General features: G+C 42.7%; 1 protein-coding gene across 5 annotated transcripts in view; it reads left to right on the top strand.

The window, feature by feature from the left end:
• The window catches only part of JPH1 (junctophilin 1), a 92,585-nt gene extending 70,593 nt beyond the window's left edge, over window positions 1-21,992 (top strand). Inside the window, exons 3-6 of one of the 5 annotated variants that reach the window (XM_005215520.3) lie at window positions 2,005-2,123; window positions 12,296-12,933; window positions 19,442-19,537; window positions 19,985-21,992. In XM_005215520.3, coding sequence (XP_005215577.1) covers window positions 2,005-2,123; window positions 12,296-12,933; window positions 19,442-19,522 — 838 coding nt within the window. In that variant the 3' untranslated portion in view covers window positions 19,523-19,537; window positions 19,985-21,992. Of the gene's footprint in view, window positions 1-2,004; window positions 2,124-12,295; window positions 12,934-19,441 lie in introns of those variants that run through there. The other 4 variants (XM_005215521.3, XM_005215519.3, NM_001192887.3 and 1 more) reach the window with 4 other exon arrangements.
• The last annotated feature ends 937 nt before the right edge of the window (window positions 21,993-22,929 follow it).

The raw sequence follows: 22,929 nt of genomic DNA, 5'->3' as shown, positions 1-22,929 counted from the left end.
GCATTTTCCTCCTGTCCGTGGCATTCTCCAGGCAAGAATACTAGAGTAGGTTGTCATTCCCTCCTCCAGTAGACCACATGGTGTCAGAACTCTTCACTATGACCCATCCATCTTGGGTGGCTCTGCACAGCATGGCTCATAGCTTCATTGAGTTATGCAAGCCCCTTCCCCATGACAAGGCTGTGATCCATGAAGGGGTGGGAATATAGTAGAGGACCAAAATTAAGAAAAAAAATCCCTAAAATAAAAATCTCCATGACACTTAACATTATAGTACAGCAAGCCTCCAAGCTCAGCTAGGTCCTAAGTAGGAGTGAAGGGGGCCCCTGCCTGAGAACACAGGGTGCAAGCAGGGAGTTAGAGAAGGTCATTGGAGAATGGGGCCTCCGGCATTTAGCCCCAGATCCTCAGGTCAAACCCTGTCCTCCCTGGCTAGGACACAGTGCCATTTCCCAACACTCCTCTCCTGCTCTCTCTGAAATAAGTGCTGTCACCTGTTTTAAACTCTTCCTAAGCTTTTACTACTAGTTACCATAGCCCTGCCTAGCACTAATAGAAGAAAATAGGAAGTTTATAAAATTATAAGAAGTAGGTGCACAGGGTCGTCATCTAAATACCAATTGGACAAGATTTTCTCCTTCGGAAGTGGATGACCCAGTCTCAGCCTCCAAGCCCCTCTTCTTGGGCAGGCAGATGTCAGTCTCCGTGAGTCTTGCCATAGGGAGGCCCATTCTCACTCCTGCTTCCTTCCTCCCAGCCCTAGTCCTCTAGAAAGAGTAGAGGTTTCAGTGGGTAAGGAATTGGGCCAGGGAGAAGGTGGTAGACTGAAAGAGACCCCTTTCCTCCTCTGCAGCTCCACTTCTCTCCTCCTCTTTTGTTTCACACAAGAAACGTGCTTAAAGAGCAACTAAATGGACTTCTTGGAACCATCCTGGGCACATTCTCCCAGCAGACCCAGAGGGGAGCCCACGGTGTTGGTATGCTCCCAACTACACATTCAGCAAATCACACTGGTAGCATGACCTGGCCGTGCTGGGAGCATGTCTTCAATACACGACAGAAATCAGCCAGTGCTGGCACTTCCCTGTGGTTAAGACTCCTCACTTCCAGTGCAGGGGGCTCAAGTTTAATCTCAGGTCTAGGAGCTAAGATCCCACATGGTGTGTAGCATGGCCAAAAAACAAAAAAATATTTCTAAAGCAGTCAGTCGATGCTACAGATCAGAGTTTTACTATTTTTTTTGTTCCCCAGAGAGCTTCTTTACTAGCACACCACTGGGCAGATCTTTCTTACTCAAATCCTTATATTGACTCTACCAGAGAAATGAAATATATGGGCTCTATACTAATTTGCATGATCCAGTTCTGTTCTCCATGGTTGGGGGACAGAAAAGAAGAACCGCACCCCCAGCCAAAGTCAATAGGGGATTTGATCCTGTACGTTTTGAACAGTAAGCTTTGCTTTAAGCTGCGCATAACTTCCATGTACATTCGTCAACCTTGCAAGAAAGATCAAGGGCAACTCACAGGTGTTCATCCGCCTTTTTTATCATTGACGTCTCACAGCGAAATGAGTGCAGAACTTCCTGTGGCAGGTGTGGGGCCAGGGTCACTTTGAGCATTTCTTCCCCTCCCCGCCTGCCCCATAGACCATTTTTGCAGGTCCTGTATAATTACCAGGGCGCCACCCTTGCTGTGGAGAAGGCAATGGCACCCCACTCCAGTACTCTTGCCTGGAAAATCCCATGGATGGAGGACCCTGGTGGGCCGCAGTCCATGGGGTCGCTAAGAGTCGGACACGACTGAGCGACTTCACTTTCACTTTTCACTTTTATGCCTTGGAGAAGGAAATGGCAACCCACTCCAGTGTTCTTGCCTGGAGAATCCCAGGGACAGGGGAGCCTGGTGGGCTGCCGTCTGTGGGGTCGCAGAGAGTCGGACACGACTGAAGCGACTTGGCGGCAGCAGCAGCACACTTGCTGACCAACCCTCTGTGCTTCCGCAGGACCGCCCACGCGAGAGCCAAAGCCGACGCAGCAGACCAGGCCGCGCTGGCCGCCCGCCAGGAGTGTGACATCGCGAGAGCTGTGGCCCGAGAGCTGTCGCCGGACTTCTACCAGCCAGGTGGGACCTGCGATGCTGTTGGTCGGGGGATGGGAGCAGGTAGGACCTGCAATGGGTGGGAGGCAAGTAGGAGCAGGTAGGACCTGCTGAGATAGGAGGGGGTGGGGGCTAGGAACGTGGCCTCTGGTTTCCTTTCGCCTCCTTTTCTTTATAATCTGAAGATCTGTGCCCCCTGAATTTCAGCAGGACTACAGTAAAATTGGGAGCTTAGAGTAACACATGTCTGAAGTCTGGAGTGTTCGTGCTGGAGTTCTGGCTTGTTCTTCCCGAGTGCGTCTCCCTCGCCTTCTGCTCTCCCACCCAGAGCAGCAAACTTCCAACTGATAGCATAAGCAAGATGAGAATCTAAAAGGAGCATCCAAGAAATGGTGTTATGTGTCGGGGTCCATCACAGGTGCTAAAACAAATGCCTCAAAATCAGGCACCTGTAACAATCACATTAGCAAAGGAAAACTAGAAGTCCTGGGCTCATTTTTAATACACCTAAGGAATGTTGGGATGTAAAGAAACGCACCACTTAAAGACAGTTGCCCCTGCACAAAGAGGAGAATGTGTGTCATGATAGAAAAATGAAAGGGACAACCACGCACACACAAAATCAACCCAGGTCATCTGCCTCTCAAACGTTGTACCGTAGCAGTAAGCAGATATTTACAGCAGGTTTAAATATTTAACTCACTCCTTAGAGCTTTCCTAGTAAACTGTTTCCATCCCTTTCTTTAATACAGGATGTTATAGGATTATGTTTAATATGTGTTATAGGAAAAGGTGGCAATTGCCATTTTATTGATTCTGCATTGTTGTAGAAACAACTTCCTGTTGATTGAAGGGATCAACAGGTTTCCAGGCAAAGAGACTAAAAGAAATGTTCTTAATTTCTAAGTATCGAAATTTATGTTTTCTTGGTGAAGAGTTTTTCCCCATTGGTTTCTGTTAATCAAGCTGGATAACTAGCACCCTGCACAACACGTGTGTCCAATACCTGTTTGGTTCCAGTGAGGGTGATAAAATACTGGAACCCACAGGGCATCCGTGTGACTACGTGAACAAGGTAAGTCACGGTGTACAGAAGAGCAAGCTTCCATGTAAAAGCTAGAAAATTGACTGTAACATGGCATGGGAGAATGAGAAAGAAAGGACAGGATTTTTCTTTTCTGTGAAGGGTGAAGACAGTAAAAGGCCATGTTAGCAAGACTCAGTTTTTATGAGAGCGCTTTGGGACAGGGCTGGGTTCGGGTGCAGAGTGATTGAGTTACTATAGAGTGACTAGTTCTGTATAGCTCAAGGGAGAAAACCAGTGGCAATGGATGTTTCTTTCATATGCGTCCTTTGTGTTGTGTTTTATTTTATTTGTGTCCCATCTCTGGGTCAACTGAAATCTTTTAATGCATACTTGTTTTATTAGGAAAGGGAAATTTTCCATTTTGGGGGTAGGAATAAACACTTCTCTGGAAGTTCCCACATCCCTGGGCCTAAGGACCTTGGGAACTACTTGTTGTAGGGTGTGAGAGCTGAAGAGGGGGTTCAGCCACCCAGGAGGGACCCTCTTGTCCCTTTGCAGTAGTGATGCTGTTGGGAGCAGCTGGGCAGTCGGGAGACAAAGCAGCTTCATGACGCAGCCCTAGCCTTGAGCTGCTGTGGAAGCAAACAAACTCACTATTGTCTGCAGATGGTAATTGCTCAGTTCTGTTGTTCACTCCGCTGGGGATGGGGTCCCTGAGATTGCCAGTTGGTGTTAACAGGAGGTAAATGATAGGGGAGGTCATCTCAATTTTTCAGACTAAAAGGTTTTTTAAAGCCTTTTGTGATGGGAAAGCATTTGAGGAGGGGGGAAAATGTGGGAAAATGCCATTCCACCCTTTCGTAGCTAAAACATCATCACACAAGCCAGTTGTCCCTCAGTAATAAATACATCAGAGTAGCATGAGATGACAAGGGGTCTATTTGAGACAGGAGCTAAGGGGGGACGGCAGCGATCCCCTTTGACCCACAGCCAGCACTACCTTCAGCAACTGTATAGAAAGCCTTTTCTGTACTGAGTATTATTGATCTTCTCAAGGGAGCATAACTCATGCTTTCCACTGTGTATTCTTCGCAGGGTGATCAAATCAGATAGACATTTCTGAAAGGGCTTTCAAGTACTTTTTCTGAGTCAGACTGCGCGTTTCATTTACATATCCCAGATACAAATGTTTCCTTTGTTGGGAATGAATGTGTCGTGCATAGAAGTCGTTAACCCTTGGAAAAAAGGGTATCTGTCATAGCTAATATTTTGAACTTTTATGATGAGTTACCTCTTTTCAGGAGTCGGCAGTATTTTCAGAAGTTTCCAGTCTTAATTCAATCTTATACTTTTTAGCTCAAATCTGTATTATTCTACAGTTCAATTAAAAACGACGGAAAAGGGACTTCCCTGGTGGTCCAGTGGTTAAGACTCTGTGCTCCCAATGCAGGGGACCTGGGTTCAATCCTGGTCAAGGAACTAGATCCCACATCCCGCAACTAAGACCAGGCACAGGCAAATAAATGCACAGTAAAAACGGTGGCCATGTGGGATAGCTTAATCATTCAAAGGGCAGGGTTAGAACAGTACAAGGCATTCGAATAGATGTATCTGACCGTATATGTAGGTAATTGCATTCATGTGTGTAGTTGAATTCATGTATGTAGATAATTGCATTCACACACAGAAACCTAAATTGCCATGAGTAAGAGTGACGCAGTGAGTCATACCCCCAGAACTTAGAAGTAAGATTGCCCTCTGAGAATTAAATGGACATGAACTTGGGCGAACTCCGGGAGGTGGTTGAGGGACAGGGAGGCCTGGCGTGCTGCTGTCGATGGGGTAGCAAAGAGTCGGACACGACTTAGCAACTGAGTGTTAAAATAAGCCCACGAGACAGCACAGGAATGTATAAAATGATCATACGTGATAGGTAGTATGTCTGTAGTTCAGCAAGATTTCCTTGTGACCTGATTTAGTGTATTAGAACTTACTAAGACTTGGTCACCCAAAGTAGTATTAAAAAAAAGAGTCACAGAGGCAAAAATAGGCAGTGTCCATTCGAACACTATCCAGAGGAGAGCGAAGCTGCAGCCAGAACCTTGGAGTATTGTAGTTGCACTGGCAGGGACGTTTTGTTATGGGGAAGGACGCAGGGAGAGGTAGCCAGCGTGTATGGCTTTATTGGCAAGATCATCCGAGTGAGGAAATGGATGCAACAGGCGCGCTCAGCCTGATGCCATTGGATACTTGATTCATCTCATGCCTCTGTCTCGATTCCGCCGTCACCAGTAACCTTCTAATTTTGGTGAAGCTTCTCGTGGAGGTCTGCCAGTGGGGAGAGCGTGCCCTGGTGGCATCAGTGCTGGTCCCGGCCTTTGTGACATTTACCTCGCTCATTGTGAACTGATGAATCGCTCTTCTGGTGTCACATGTCAGTCTTGTGAGCTTCAGCGATGGGAGTCGGCCCTGAGGGGTGGCGCGGCTTCAAAGGGCTGATGAAATGGGCTTTCTGAGCCAGGAAAGCCGAGACAGGACTTGGGATGGTCAACGGAGGAGGTGGTGGGGAGCTGGACATGGCGAACGGTAATTGGGGAACTCTGTGTATGGCTCTTTTCCTCCCACTGTTTCAGTTTCCTTTCCATCAAGATGCCTTATTTTGTTTTTTATTTCAAGTGATGTTTATCAGTTGTGGGGGTGACTGGTCATGGATGGAAAAAGCGAATGTGACTACATTATGTAGACTATACTTATATAGCGTATATTATATATACATAGTATAGGTGACTATATTATGTAGAGCCCTCTTGGGAGGTGACCCAAGCAACAGCCTCACAAGCTTCGTCTTCCTGGGTTTAAGCATGTCTATTAGTTGACTTGGGCTGCTACAACAAAATACCATGGACATGGTGGCTTACACAACAGACATTTATTTTTCTTAGTTCTGGAAGCTGTAATTGCAAGATCTGGATGCTAACACGATTGGGTTCAGGTGATTCTTCCCAGCTGGCAGACAGCCTTTCCACAGTCCATGAACCTGGAGGATGAGAACTCTGGTGTCTCTTCCAGTTTTTATAAGACCATTAAGCCCATGAGACTCATGAGAGTTTCCCCTCATAAGCTAAACTATCTCCCCAAGGCCCCACCACCAAGTAACATCACACTGGGGGTTAGGGCCTCAACATCTGAATTTGTGAGGGCAAGGAGACACAAGCGTTCAAGGTACAAGAGCATGTATGTTATACACATGTGCACAGAATGTGTTGATTACTTCAAGTGAAGTCTTTTGGTATAGGTTATTTTGAGACAGTGTCAACTAAGCTCACACTTCTGGTATGAATTAGAAGTCCCAAGAATTGTCTATGCTTGGAATAGGAAATGGTAACCCATTCCATATTCTTTTGCCTGTGGAATCCCATGGACAGAGGAGCCTAGCAGGCTACGATCCATGGGGTCACAAAGAGTCAGACACACTAACACACATTATTAATAAGTACTTTTTGTTAAGAAAAAAAAAAAAGTTTCCTGGAATAGATAACTTCTAAACTCACTTTACAGACCCAAATTTTGGAATAACTTTTTTTCATAGAGAAAGGGAAATGGAATAATCTACTAGTTGATGAGAAATTAGTAATTCATGGGACTTCAGATTATTACCACCTGTGTATCCCACTGTATCCCATTTGACACACATGTGTACTGAGAGCCTGCCATGTGCACAACCCTGGCTGAGTGTCCTACGACTTGCAGACCGGAGTGCTGCGGTTCTGTTCTCAGAAGTTGCAGGACAGTACTGGATGGGACCCTAAAGTCCTTTGGAAAGTGTCATTCTTTCCACATAGTGATCTGCCATCAGTTGTATAATTTTTTTAAAACCTTTCAATCTGGTCTTCTTTTAGTGACTGACAGTCCCCATCAAAAATGCCAAAATTCCATGTAATGACTTCTGATGTTGCTACAAAGCGTGTGCACTGCCCTGGGGGGGGTCTTCGTGGTGCCCCCCACCATTTCTCCGAGGCTCACCTATGAAGAACTAGCTGAACGCCCCGCTGTTTTCCATCTGCAGTATCTGTTCAGAGGCTTCATGCCAACTGTAACTCATAACCTCTCCGCGTGGGGGCCTGACATGTGCTCAACAACAATGTGTTGTTGTTTTGTGTTGTGTGGCACGTCAGTTAGCAGGTGACCTGACTTCTTCCCAGAAACATCCCTTAAGGACTCAGAAATACTGTCTGTAAAAACAGACCAAAATGCTGACTGCAGCAACTCTCAGCACTTGTCATCATTTCCTCCCTGGCGATATTCTGACCCATCTTTGTAGTGAGCCGCTGCATCTGATCAGCTCTGTGGTGCTGGCATCACGGCATGGGCACATTACCACACAGAACAAGCACAGGCACACCATGCGCCCCCCAAGAAAACTGTCCAGGAAAAACTTCTGCCCTCCACAGTATGTTAGATATTTTGTTTTAAAAGCACTTAATCTTACTCTGGAAAATCTAAGTCTACATCCTCATTGAGCTGGCCCGCCCCAGTTGACTATGCCATGTTGGAACCATTTCCAGCTGGATGCAGGTGAGGAAGGCTGGAGTTAGGTTGGCTCTGGTCAGCATACTTCTTGCCATACTGTTCAAATTTATTTTTTTGTGTGTGACATCAGTCTTTTATTTCAAGGTCTCTCACCCTGGTGTCTTTTTTTCTCGTTTATTTTTAATTTTATATTATAGTTGATTAACAATGTATTAGTTTCAAGTGCACACCTAAGTGATTCAGTTAGACATATACATATGTCTAGTACTCTTGCCTGGAAAATCCCATGGACGCAGGAGCCTGGTAGGCTGCAGTCCATGGGGTCGCTGAGAGTCGGACACGACTGAGCGACTTCACTTTCACTCTTTCATGCATTGGAGAAGGAAATGGCAACCCACTCCAGTGTTCCTGCCTTGAGAATCCCAGGGATGGGGGAGCCTGGTGGGCTGCCGTCTATGGGGTCGCACAGAGTTGGACACGACTGAAGAGACTTAGCAGCAGCAGCAGCATTCTTTTTCAGATTCTTTTTCCATGGAGGTTATTACAGAATATTGAGCAGAGTTCCCTGTGCTCTACAGGAATTCCTTGTTGGTTATCTATTTTAAATATAGCAGTGTGTACATGTCCATCCCAAACTTGCCATGCTTTTAAATGCCAGCTCTGAATACATTAGTTACCTGGAACATTTATTAAACCTCAAGATTTCTAGGCTTCAATTAATACTTACTAAATTCTCTGGGAATCGCACCCCACATGCCTCTGCTAGGCAGCTCATGGGGAACACTGCTTTGAAGTACGTTTATTCCCTCATTCAGCCAATTTTTAATGGGTAATAAAGCTGGGAGGTTGTGTGTGTGTGTGTGTTTAATCTGAAAGATGGTGCTAGTAAATTCTCTGAGCTCAACAGATTCTGAGTATCATCAGAAGCCCTGTAGATAAAACTGAATACGCCTGAAAACCATGTCTGAGAAGATGGGCACAAGTGAAAAATGCCTTTCTGAAAACATTTAAGATTAGAAGCAATGCACGAGAGGCCTACAGATCTAAAGGAGTTGGCTACACTGGTATTTAAGAGTTAATAAACATAGTAAATATGTTCAGTGGAATCCAGAATATAGCTTTGTAAGGCCATTAATACAGAATCCTCCAGGGGCCAGATCAGTCTCAGCTTGGCCTATTCACAATGGCATAAATTAAGAGGTAGGGGGAGATCTATTTACTCTTTACAAAGAGCATTTGAAACTAGGCTTTGTATTCAGGTATTATAGGTCTTTGTTCTTTTTCCAGATAACTAAAGCATATCACTTTTTTTTAAAAAAATTCTTTTTCTGGGACCCACTATCACTGAATTGACTGAGTTTCCTCTCAAATAAACCACCTCTTGCCGCTGTTAGCATTTCAGCAGTCTCATCCTTTGCTGGCAGCTGTCACGTTGCTGGGACCTGTCAAAGCAGTTCCCATTTCAGCTTCTCATCTGCTTTCCGCAGTAGACACAGGTAAGACCAGTGGTTACCCAGATAAACCCTAAACTCTTAAGCATCGCAGTTCCAGTCTCACATTTTCAAATTGAAGCACGCGGGCTTTATGACATCTTTATTTCCTGTGGTTCAGTGACTCTCTCCTTCCAACTTTAAGAATGTATAACTAGCCACGTCTGCCAGAATCTATTTTGTTCCTGTTCTTTTTGGTGTGTGTATTTAAGTCAGACATTAGCTTTTCATATGCCTCAATCTTAAGATAGAAAGGTCTGCAAAAATAACTTTTGCACTTACCCCTTGGATTGAAGACATTGAAAGTACTTTGTAGTTTGTGTTTCAGAGTTAGGTGACTTTAAGGGGAAAATCCATTGGCTTTAAGAGTCTTGCCTATTAATTACCTTTGCACGGAACACTTACTACCATGCCTAGGTGGGTATTTCAGTCATGCTCTAAAATTGGATGGAAGTGAAGCACAGGTGAAACCAAAGTCTGATGAAATGTGGCATTGAAGGGTGGGAGGAAATATGCCATCAGCCTACTGCGGAGGGGGTGTTGTGTAAAAATGAGTCTGCAGTAGATGAGGGACTTCTCTGTGAAAAACCAGGATAAATTCTCTTCATGGGTTTTTGAAAGTCAGGGCGAACCTGTTGAAAAACCTGTCCTTCCAGGGCTGCTGCTAATGCTGCTTTCTCTTGGTGGTAATGGTCTAGTCAGAGCCCCAAGGAAGGAGCTGGAAAGAAAAACGGCACCTTTTGAATAATTGCAGTTGCCTCTTTTTCTTCAGGCTTCTCTGATAGCTCAGCTGGTAGAGAATCCGTCTGCAGTGCAGAAGACCCTGGTTCAATTCCTGGGTCGGGAAGAGTCACCTGGAGAGGGGATAGGATAGCCAAGCAAGATAACTTTCTCTGTGCCAAGAATTCATGCTGCCATATTTAGTGGATTTAAAAGAATATTGCCAATTCTTGTAAAGAGGGTGTTTAACCTTAAGTTTAGAAAGGAAATCTCGATTGTTGGCATATGATCTTGACCTGTTTGGGAAGTTTGACCTCTGAGTGGTGGCTTTATCTTCTGCAGGATGGACTGTGAGATAGAACTCTTATGCTTTTGTCCCTTAGTGCAACCTATAAATGTGGGCCCTTGGGAATTCTCACTTCTGGGCTTAATATATTACATGTTGCGTGATATTTTATCTTAAGGATCCACAGGAGCTGTGTGACTTTGGGTTTTTCAGCTACTGCAGCTGTTTCCGTATCAGTAAAATCAGGATAATGCCCACTTGCTAGGATTTTGATAAGGCTTAACACTTTGGAAAACATCTTGTATAATAAATGGCCGTCTCACAATAAATAATTAGATTGTCCCAGGAAGAGCAGTGACTAGTTGGTAATTTTTTATTTTTATACAATTTTAAAGGTTATTTCCCATTTACAGTTATTCCAAGATAGTAGCTGTGTTCTCCTTGTACAGTACATCCTTGAGCCTGTCTTACCACTTATATAGCTTGTATCTCCCACTCCCCCACCCATACACTGCCTGTCCCTCCCTCCCCACTGGTAACCACAAGATTGTTCTCTATACCTGTGAGTCTGCTAGTTTCACATATTCATGATGCTAAGCGAAATAAGTCAGAGAAAGACAAATGCTATCCCTTATATGTCAAATTATTTTATTCCCACATATAAGGGATAACATATGGTATTTGTCTTTCTCTGACTTATTCCACTTAGCATCATGCCCTCCAAGTCCATCCATGTGGCCATAAATGGCAAAATTTCATTAGTCTGTCAGTTTTGGGTGTCTAAACCTCTCCTTTATCCATTCATCTGTTGATGGAAGTAGTATGCATTTTTAACAATCACAGGTAATTGTCTTTCAGCCCCGCCTGGGGTGAGGGCTGGGCATGGAGGCAGGAAGGAAAGTGATAGAGGCAATGCTCTGGGATTGACAAGAGCTAGTCAGTTCCTATAAGCAAGTTGATGGGTGAGTTCTCCTTTGGATACTCCAGAGATGATACAGTCAGCTACCTCCCATTTGCAGAGAAGAGGGCCAGTTGGACTGGGTGACCTTGATTTGATTTCCTTTGATGAGAAATGGTGGCTGGGTGAAGTGGTGGCCAAAGGCTGTACAGGGGAGGCTACTGGGGAAGGGCAGAGTGCCTGGGCCTTGGAGCACATCTGAGGTCTGCAGAGACTTCCTTCTCTGGATGCTGGCCTCCTGAAGTGCTCAGAGCTGGTGGGACAGTCTTGTAGTACAAGTTCTCCCTACTCTCCCCCAAACCTGCCCATAAAATAACAATGCACCAGGGTCCCTTTTTAAAAACATGATTCTTTTTTATAAAAATAACATGTGATTGTTAAACAATTCTAAAGTACTCAGAAAAAAAGTCTTGAGACTGCAGAGCCAAGGACAGCTGGCTTGTCTTAACTCTGATGCCTGCAGAAACGCGGCCAATGCAAAGCCAGACTCTGAAGGGCCTCTGAGTAAGTTATCCTGTGAAGTGTAACCTACACTGCAGTGTTTGTTTCTAACTGGGCGGTTTAAATGCTCCTTTAATGAAGGGTCATTAAAAAATAGGTTATTTGCATGTTCTTCTCCTCCAATGTAGATGATTTTTTAAAACATTCTTTTTAATATATTTAAGTGTTCTAATATATTAAATATTAAGCATACAAGTCAGTTTATTTTTGTATATGAGCATATACTTTGTATTTTAGTTATACCATGTAATTTGAACATGCAGATTAATTATGGTGCTGTCAGCAGTGCTCCATCCATATGAATTCTGCCTCCCTGTTCTGCCAGCAGGAGGAAGGGAAATCAGGACTGTTTCACTTTTATGGCTATCAAAATAGTGTAAATTAATGGTACATACGTGCGTGTGCGTGCTAAGTAGTGTCCGAATCTGTGCGGCCCTGTGGACCATAGCCTGCCAGGCTCCTCTGTCCATGGGATTCTCCAGGCAAGTACATAATCACCTTAATCTTTCTCCCAGGGCATGAAACATCCTTGTGCTTAGTCAAAGCCTTATAAATATATTTTAGAGAAAAAGAGGAAAGGCTAAGTTGATTTAGCAAATATTTATATGTTTGTAGCCATGAGAGGAATAAGCCTTTATGCCTTATTTTTATCACCTCCCCTTCTGTTGTCCACTTTCTCCCCAGGCCCAGATTACATCAAACAGAGATTTCAGGAAGGTGTAGATGCTAAAGAAAATCCCGAAGACAAGGTCCCGGAAAAGCCCCCCACACCAAAGGAATCGCCTCACTTCTACCGCAAAGGCACCACACCCCCAGAGTCTCCTGAGCCAAGTCCCAGACAAGGCCGCTCTCCCTCCCCAAAGCCCGCAAGGAAGCAGAACCCCAGTTCAGGGGCGAGATTCAACCAGGACAGACGCAGCGCGGCTGAGGAGAAGGTGACAGCCGCCGTCAACAAGCCCTTGACCTCCAAGGCCCCCCCCAAGGAGGTGGGGGCGGTCGTGCCCTCCTCCAAGTACTCTGGCCGCCACCACATCCCCAACCCCAGTAACGGGGAGCTGCACTCTCAGTACCACGGCTACTACGTGAAACTGAACGCCCCCCAGCACCCTCCGGAGGACACAGAGGAGGAGGGGTCGAGCCAGTCTTCCTCGGCACTGGTGCACAAGCCGTCACCCAACAAGTGGAGTCCCCCTAAATCTGTGACAAAACCAGTTGCCAAAGAAAGCAAAGCTGAGCCAAAAGCTAAGAAGTCTGAACTTGCTATACCAAAGAACCCAGCGAGCAGCGATGCGCGCCCTGCTTTGGAAAAAGAAGCCAATTCAGTAAGTTGTACGAGATGTGGTTCCCTGTCCCTCTGCTCCTCTGGGTTCTTCTGGGTGACATCAGGGGAGATTGATGCCTTGATGACAATAAGGAGCCCAGGGCTGTGAAGGGTAGCGTTTATTAGCACCAGTAGCCTAGCCACCAGGGGCTCTCCAGGCAGCATTCGCGACCTTCCTCAGGCTTCCTACAGGTGGGTTCACGTGACCACCTTGTCCCAGCTCCACTTTCACAAGCCTTTACCAGCACGTGGTGGTAAGCTTCATGGGAGCTGTCTTATTAGCTCCAGCTGTGGTAACAAAAAACTATACCTTGAACTGGGTGGTTTAAAAAGGAAACGATTATTTCTCACAGTTCTGGAGGCTGAGTGGTCCCAAGATCAAGGCACCAGCAGATCTGAGGTCTGGTGAGAACCCACTGCCTGGTCCATGGACCACGGGCCACCTTCTCCCTGAGTCCTCACAGGGCTAAGAAAGAGGAAACTAATACCGTCAAAGGGCTCCAACCTCATGACCTGATCACCTCCCAAAGGTCCATCCTCCAGGGCTTAGGGCTTCATTGTGTGAATTTGGGGGCAGGGGACACAAACAGGCAGCCTGTAACAACAGCTGACTGCTGGGGCTGGGAAGGAATCATGGGCCTTGGCCCAGAGGCCGGCTGTCGTGCTCTAACCAGGAGAGTTCCACTGCTGTTTGCTACGTTCTTAACTTGCCTTTAGACTCCACCCCCACAACAGTCAGCATCTTTCAACAAAACATCTTTTCTGGCTACTATTGTGAATTATTCTCATAAATGTTTAGTTTGGATTTTATTTAATAGCCAGGCTTTTCAGAACTACTGCTTTCCCGTATAAGAAGTGAAAATTTTCAATTGGTTAAGAAAGTTACTTTGGTTTTCTAATTCCTCAGAGTATAAATCTTCCTAAAATTTCAGTTTTCTCGTAGATGCTGGTTTTATTATGAGTCTTTACCATTTTTATTATTCAACCAGAAAGCTCTCACTGATATTCAGTAAGATTTAAAAGTCTGTTAAATTGTTCACCTGGTCATATGGCTTTGGAAAAGATTGTAATTTAGGGAAAAAGCCACAGTTGACCCAGTATTGACTAGTAATTTCTGAGACATATTTGCATAAAGGCGTAGATTAATATTTTGGCCAATAGGAATATAACCATCAGTTTACTTTTGTCTGTCAGTCTGCTCATAGGGTTAACATTGAAATTCATTTTTCAACTAACTTTTACATTTGAAATTTCTTGGGTTTATTTTGCTAATATCTATTAACATGGGTTCCCACCTTCTTTAAATTCTCACCTTTTTAATTATCTAAATATAAATTAATCAAATTAACATGATTAACTTTCCAAGAGTCAAGCTTTTATATAGATACGTGGTTTTCAAAACAGTAACTTTGAGACTCACTGTTTAGTAAGCATTTTTTTAACATTGATATATCAGTATCCTGATACTAAATATGTGTTAATGTTATCACTACTGAATTTGTTAAATGTGATAACTTCTCTTTTGGCTTTCAGCATTTATCCATAGGGTTAGTCAAGCTTCCCATATAAATTGGTATTAGTTTGCTTGATTTACAAGAGGAAAATTCAGACAATACAAGGCTATATCGTTTATACCTTTTGGGTACCCGTTAGTGGGGTTCAGTTGATTTTCAGAACTCCCTAAGGGAAAGTACATGCCCCAGTGTCCCTTAGGTGAGTTACCTAGTTCTTACCTGTAATAAACTGATTGGTATGTTTGGTGAATTGGCGCCTTCTTGTTTAGAAACAGCATCTGTTTCATGGATATGCAGAACATTCGGAGTCTAGGAGTCAGCCAAGCATCTTGCAGCTCTGCAGGCTGGTCTCTAGGGTTCCCTTGGACACCCCAGGATAGGAGGCAGCCAGCAGCTCTGTACCTCTGTTAGGAGCTGGAAGTCAGGGCTGAATTGGCGCCTGCTTGTGTATGGAGAAGGAAATGGCAGCCCACTCCAGTATTCTTGCTTGGAGCATCCCATGGACGGAGGAGCTTGGTGGGCTACAGTCCATGGGTCGCAAAGAGTCGGACACGACTTCACTTTCACTTTCGCTTTCTGAAGAGTTTTAACAATTTAACAAGAGATTTAACAATTAACCTTCCCTTCCTTGATAACAGAAAGCTGCCTTTCACACCGCTGATAACTATTTTCTTCACAAGGAGTTAGGATAGTGACAGAATCATCCTAAAGGTAGTCAGTGAATGACCTTTAAAACAAAAGAGCTCTACATAACAATTTTGAAATTAAGACAGTGTTTTAAGTTAGAAGTTTACAAATAACAACTTGGAAACTCATAGAAACATTCACACTAAAGCAGACATTAGAGGGGAAACCAGACTGAGTTCCTCTTTGTGAAACAGTGTGAGAGGTCCACTTTGAGTCAGAATCACCAAACAATTTGCAGAATTGTAGTCAGCCAACTTACTGAGAGTGTAGGCTACTAGCTAAGGGTGTGGCCTCTTATGCCAGACCATAGGTTCAAATCCCAGCTGTGTTACTTACCAGCTCTTTGACTTTTAGGCAAGTTTCTTAACCTGCTCTGTGACTTAGTTTCTTCATCTGTACCTATATCAAACATTGTGAAGATTAATATCAGTGGTTGTGAGTTGATACTTGTAAAGGTCTTAGTTCCTCGCATAGGGTAGGTATTCAGAAAGCACTGACTATTATTAAGTTCACCTCAATACTAGTTGGAGCATAAACAGTTCATAAATATTTTCCAGTAGATTTTGATCCATCCTCAGGATCACCCTGGGTATTGATTCCTAGAAATAGAATCTTCAGGGACACAGGCTAACACTTGGGAGAAGGGAAGCCACAACAAGGATTACTTAACAACCTTCCTCCAGTCTGTGACTCCTGTGGGCAGTGGTTGCATGTGGACTCATGTCCCAGGAAAGTACATTCTATGTGATGCCAAGATTTTTGTAGGATTTTTGCAATATGGCAACTTGGGTAGAAGGCAGTAAGGAGATATCTTGAGAACCTTATGATCAAAGAGACTAGTGAGGGGTCTTCTAGTTAGGAGACTCAACTCCTGAGAACCCACACTTTTCTCTTAGCAGTTACACTGATCAGCTTCCAAGTTTAAGATTTATCCAGCCTTTCTTCTGAATTGTTATAAAACCTAAGGCAGCCATGTCAAATCAGGTCTGAATCATACACACACACACACACGAGTAAACACATATAATTAACTTTTGCTCTTTTCATGTTTTTGGAAAAGCTTGAAGTTTAGCAAATTGTACTAACTCTTCAGAAAATTCTTCATAATTTTAAATGAGTGATAGTCTCTGGAAGAAAAAAATTCTTGAGTTAGAATTTCTTTCCATAGTTTGACTTCCTGCACTTTAGTTTCTAACTGCCTGAAAGTTTCTTCTAATCAAGACTTGTACTCTGCCCTGCCCCAACAGCTTCTTGTATTACACCTGTCTCAGTCAGTCTTCAAAAGCAAGACTGACTTTTTCTTTTTGCTATTTTAAGCTACAACTGGCCACTGCAGTCATGTTTATGAGACTTCACCTTAAAGCTTTCCACTCTGTACCCAGCCCAGGTGTCTGATGAGCACAGAGGTCATGTGTTGATATCCACCTGTTAAACATAACGTCCCAGAATTTATTTTTTTTACCTGGCTGTTTGAGCCTTCTATTGCCAGTTTACTCTTATCTCTGAGTCATCTTTAAAAATAGCTTTATAAGTAGATCTATACTGGTAGGATAAATGTATGTGTATATTAGAATATATATGGGAGAAATACTTACTCAGTAAAAATTATGTCTGTATAAATATACACAAACCCAAAATACTAACCAATTCAAAAAGTTAGATAAATTCATGGAACCTTTTAAGGACTCATAGAGTGGGAGTGAAAGGTCCAGGAACACCTTTACTGAAGGTACTTTCTCTATCATTCTGCTTTCTCAGGGTCCCCTGTAAGTCACTGGACTTTGCATCATATTGGTTTGACGTTACTTTCCCTTGTCTTCTTTCATTATCACTCACTGTCTTGAGGAATTATGAAATGAAATCCACTAATCCAAAAGAGTTGAAAGAATCCCAGAATTCTTAACACATTCCTAAGAAAATCTAAACACATTCAGTGAGCAAAGTCTGTTCAGTATGTATATTAATAGCATTTCCGTAATCTCCGGCCTGACTAATAACGTTGAAAGATCATCAATTATTTTCTGAGTTCTAAGAGTTTCCCTACATTATTTATGTGTTCTAAGTTAGCCATAATTGAGGAGTTACATAGGTTAGTACTCTCCTGTTAATTTAGAACACAACTATTCTAAAAGACGCATTGGTCATTATCTGATGTTTTTCTGATACTATAGGATACCGATGAAAATGCCATTTTAAAGAAGTTGATGGTAAATTATTTTTAAACTAAGGCCTGTGACTTTAATAGAGATGAAGAACATGTAGTTCTGAAGTGAACAAACCAAAGTTGTTTAATCTCAGTTCTAATTTATTCAAACTGGCTGAGTAACCTTGGGCAAGATACTTACTTTTTTGGATTACACTGTGAAGAATTATTTTCCTCCCCTTTACTTGGAGTTTAGGAACTAGGCTTTTTCTTCTAAGAATCCCTCCATAACACCCATTTTTATTCCTCCTGTCACCCTGATTTTATGAATCACCCTGTTCTTCATTTAATACAGTGAATATATCTGTTCAGCCACCACATGTATAGGACTTGGAAAAGTGGAAGGGGGGTTCTCATTAAAGACTGGTTGTCTGGATGAACTGGACAGCCCTTATGTGTGGGTACACAGTGGTGAACAAGGAGGACCCCTGTGGGACTCAGTCTAGGGGAAAAGATGGCAGTTAACAAGAAAGGACAGTAGTGTGAAGTGTTAGGACACAGAAAGAGGAGGCACTCTGACCTCTACCAGGGAGGATGTGGCCTTATCCAGAAAGGAGGCCTCCATGAAGGACATGGGACTAAAGCCCTGGACCCCGTGAGATGAGCACTAACCAATGGCAGTTCCAGCCTCCCTTAATCACTCACCACCCCCAACAAATCACATCATTACAGCATCTGAAGACTGACACAGTCTCACCGTAGGATAATCAACTATAGTACAACTGTTTCCTCGTCCGTAAAATGAGAATAAAACTACCTACCCCACCTCCCTTATAAGGCAAGTTTTAGAGCACTTTTAATGCTATTTAAGAATTAGACACTATTTTATTAGTTAACACCAAGAATGCCTCTTTATAGTAAAGATAGCAAAACACAACCAGATCTAAACAGATGGGTCATACAACGGTTTTGTTTTGTATTTAAAAAAAAGCAAGTAAATTTGGGGCACTTTAGACTGTGTGGTATTTATTATAGTGGTACTTACAAAATACGATTCTGTGATTTGTTAAAATATAACTTGGTTTCTGAAATGCTGTGGCTGTAAGCAGAGAAATTAAAAATTAGATCTTGCACAGTAATTTACGAAAGGGTTCAATTTCCCACTTGTAGTTTTTACCTTAAGGAAAGGATGGTATCCAAAAAGAAGACCAGGAAAAAGAAGAGTCAAAGAACCTCCTCCTGAGTTTTTCCTGAACTTTCCCGGAGCAGCCTCACCATCCTTCAGATTTCACTCTCCTGTTCCCAGCTGCCTTGATGAGGAAATGATTTCTTCCTAGTCCAAATTACACCCTACCTAACAAAAATACATCTCTAATTCCCATCAGTTTTAAACCCATTATGGTGAGCTGTGTCTCACCCAGACTGTTGCCTAGTGTTTTAAGGTATTTTAAAATACTGTTTAATCAGTATTAGATTCATTTTTGTATGAAAGTTCAGAGATGACTCCATCTAAATACAGCATAGCTATTTTTAGTTTATACCTTTTAGAACTGTTGTCATTATTCATGCTTTATTTACTGCAACTGTGTTGTTGTTATTCACACACTAAGCTATGTCCAATTCTTTGCAACCCCTTTGGATGACAGCATGCCAGGCTTCCTTGTCCTTCACTGTCCATTGGAGTTTGCTCAGACTCATGTCCATTGATTTAGTGCTGCTATCTAACCATCTCATCCTCTCCCAGCCTCTTTTCCTCCTGCCCTCAATCTTTGCCAACATGAGGGCCTTTTCTAATGAGTCAGCTCTTCACATCAGGTGGCCAAAGTATTGAAACTTCAACATCAGTCCTTCCAATGAATATTCAGGGCTGATTTCCTTTAGGATTGACTGGTTTGATCTCCTTGCTGTCCAAGGGACTCTCAAGAGTCTTCTCCAGCACCACAGTTTTAAAGCATCAATTCTTAGGCACTCAGCCTTCTTTATGGTCCAACTCACACCTGTACATGACTACTAGGAAAACCGTAGCTTTGACGATATGGACCTGCAACTGTGTTGTGTCTTTTCAAGTATTTTTGGTAATTGGTTTTGTGAGCTAATTTAACTATTGCTATTAACTTGGGAAGGTGACACTTAGAATTTTCTGTTTTGTTCTGTTTGATTTCCAGGGCCCTAATTCAATCATGATCATCCTCGTCATGCTGTTGAATATCGGGTTGGCCATTCTTTTTGTTCACTTTCTAACTTGATTGGAATTAGGAAAGGTAAGAATAGCCTTAATTTCTATATAAAATCACAATCTGTCACATTCTTTTCCCCTATTCAGATTTACATTTTTTTAAACAACCGTGCATTGTCCTTCAATTTAATTTTGGCTGCGCCTGAATATGATTCAACATAGTTACTTAATGATATCACTGTTTTGACCCTTCGGTGAAGTCATGACAACTAGTGGTGTGAGCCCACGGTCCTCTGCAGTGGTGTCATCAGCCCTTTAAATGGCACACTCCAGGCAGACTCAGACACAGGGAAGGAGGCTTGGAATTAGGATGGGCTCACGAGAGAGAGAAAGATGGAAAATTCAACCGGAGGACCTGTCCAGTCCCCCTGGGAAGGCGTTGTGGCTATGGGGTCCTCTGGGAGCTGAAGCAGGCAACCATGTTGGAGAGCAAAACTTAATAATCATTCTTTCTTAACATCTGCTGAAGCAGCCCCATCCGGCGAAGTTCTTGGCATTGGCTACTCCATCTGTCCTAGCAGAGTGTGACTAAACTGGAGATGTATGGAGCTGCTTTTTTTTTTTTTTTTTTTTTTGATGGAAGTCAACAGCTGCCTTACTATTTTACCATCTGATGTTGCTAGTAGGGAGCTGGGGAAACAAACGACCGCCCTAGGAATGCGGTCGGAGGACTGTGTTGCTGCGGCCATGGTTCCAACATTCACTCCTGTCTCAGTAGAGGAAGTAGGCAGCAGCATCACTCACCAGTCTTATGCCACGACCTGCTGCTTTCTCATCTCCTGGAACGTCCCGGGAGAGAAGGTTTTGTCGGCTTGTGCACGGTTCTGTTCATTTCTGCTGTTTACTTAAATCTGATGTGTGGTCACCTACAGCGTGCGGTCCTGGCCGGAGGAAGCACACGTGTCACATCTCGAGGAAAAGAAAACAACAGAATTCTAGAGAAAATGTGTTTATTTTGATAGCAATACATCATTCATGTCATTTTTAGTCTTCCTAAACCTGTAAAAGGCTGTTTAAAATTTAGCGATTTGAAGGCATTATACCTAAGAAATCACTTAAACATTTTTAAAGCTACTGAGATGAATTTATTTATGCACTTCAGAGGTGCTAAATTTTAAAAGCTGAAAGACAACAGAATTCTAAGAAGTATAGTCAAAATGTTGCATGGGTTGCAGTAATCAGTGTTTAAAGGATTCAGTTTCATTGCTGACGTACTTTACCAACCAAATAAAATCTTGTCAGTGGCTATGTTAATTCCCATGAAAGTTAAGCAAGATGCTATTAATAACTGCTCTTCTCTTTTTTTTTTCCCCCAACTTACAAATTTTCGTTGAATACATTCAGGTAGAGCATAAAGCTTTGTTCAATCAGTGCTTCTCAATTTTATGCCTTTCGTGTTTTTCAAAGTCCTTTTGTAATTTTATTTCACACTTTAAAGGCGTAGACAATTTTCAAGTATCTGTCTTTTGCAGTCCTTTGTTAGTCTGACATAAACTGATTTTTTTTGCTGTTTTATAATTTATTCTTTATTACTCAGAAGCATGCTTATTTAGAGAAACTACGTGGGCTTTATATAATTATTTAAAAAGAAAATCAGGGGAGGAAAGTTATCCATTCAATCTTGGTAAAACATTGAGGAGAGGGAGCTATTCCTAAGTATTTTCATGATCTGCATGGTTTAATCAGATTCTTCTTACCTTATTTGCTACCGTTTCAATACAGAAGAGAGAAGTCATATGTTAGCACAGATGGGAGTGAATGTCACCTGCAGGCTAGTGACCCAGTGGTGTTTTTTGCAGAAGTTCAGTATGTTGAAACTCCTGGGTGTGACCAATATGGGATAAAGAAGAAAGCAGAAAGAGAGCAAATGAAAATTACAACTTGTATATTTATTTTTTACATTTTCCTTTGACTTTTAAATCTAGGAAGTACGTTTTTACCCAAGAAACGTTTCAGTTCCTGTGTCGGTCTCCATACTCTCACTGCTCCTTCCTAACCCCATAGCTCTTGATGCTGGGAAAGCTGAATTTAAAAAAAAAAAAAAAACGAAATAAAATATTTAATCTTAAGTGTTTATTTCAAATGTGTAATGCTTTGGAAGTAATGGGTAACAGATAATAAAGGATATGTTTATAAAGTGAGCATGTTGGTTCCATTTATAAATATATGTATGATTTATAAGCTTTTTTAAAACAAAGCTCAAATTGTTGGTATTTTTCTAAAATGTGCACAGCTGTATTTTACATGAAAGGCTCTTTCTAATGGGTTGTTATACTGTACTCTACATTTTGGACAGCACATGAAGTCTGCCAATGTACTTAATAAAACATGACTTTGTTTATTTAAAGTTTCTTGCTGTGAAAAAGAACTCCCTACCTGCGAGTTCCGTTATTTATAATCCTTGAAACCAAAATGTATAATGTACAGTTTTCACAACTGTATCTGCTCTAATAAAAAAAAAAAAGTTGGTTATTAATAAAGTTGCAGGTGTGTTTCCTTTAAGAGTAAATTACTGTCTTGAGTTATGTGGAATTTTTTGATGGTGATGGTGTTGAAAGAAAGATCTGCTGAAAAATTAATAATAGAAATGGGGGGGTGGGCGCAGCAAAGTGCTCAAAGAATCCACCTGGCAGAAAGTCACAGTGCTGCACCATTTTTTTTTCTATGTTTCTTTCACCTTGGGCCTTTCAAGTAATTTTGCAAAATAAGATTCTTGGCTCTGCTCGTTGCCTCCATTGTGTATGTGCTCGGTCGTGTCCAACTCTTTGCAACCCTATGGACTGTAGCCCGCCAGGCTCCTCTGTCCATGGGATTTCCCAGGCAGGAATACTGGAATGGGTTGCCATTTCCTTCTCCAGGGGATCTTCCCAACTCAGGGATCGAACCCATGTCTCTTGCATCTCCTGCACTGGCAGGCGGATTCTATCAGCTGAGCCACCAGCCAGAGTCATTAACTGTATTAGTGCCTTATCCTAGGTTTTAAGTCCATTCCTGTTTTCAAGGAAAACATCAAGTTGAAGTAAATCTCCTGCACGGGCACTTTGCAGTTAGTTTTTGTCTATTGTGGGCCAGAGAAATCGATATGTTACTCTAGCCCCTGCTGCTTAGGTACAAGCAGCATGAATAAATTTATACTTCAACAAACCGGCTGCAAATAGAACTTGCAGCCTATGAGGAATAATAAAAAGGGCTTCTCTAGAACAGCTTCCCAGGAAGCTGCCACAGCACCTTTAAATCCCAAATTGGTCACTCCTGTTGCGAGCTAAGGTATCAAAGATCCCCACAAACATAACGCGCAGAGTTATTGGCTCTAGGTATTAACAGATTTATCAACTCAGATGATTCCTCTCCTAGCAAATCCTCCAGGAACAGAACAGAGAACAAACTACTGTGAAGCAGTCAGGAGAAGCACAGGGT

This window comes from Bos taurus, chromosome 14 (assembly GCF_002263795.3).
Source record: "Bos taurus isolate L1 Dominette 01449 registration number 42190680 breed Hereford chromosome 14, ARS-UCD2.0, whole genome shotgun sequence".
NCBI classification, from domain to species: domain Eukaryota; kingdom Metazoa; phylum Chordata; class Mammalia; order Artiodactyla; family Bovidae; genus Bos; species Bos taurus.
This window is presented reverse-complemented; position numbering and strand designations above follow the sequence as displayed.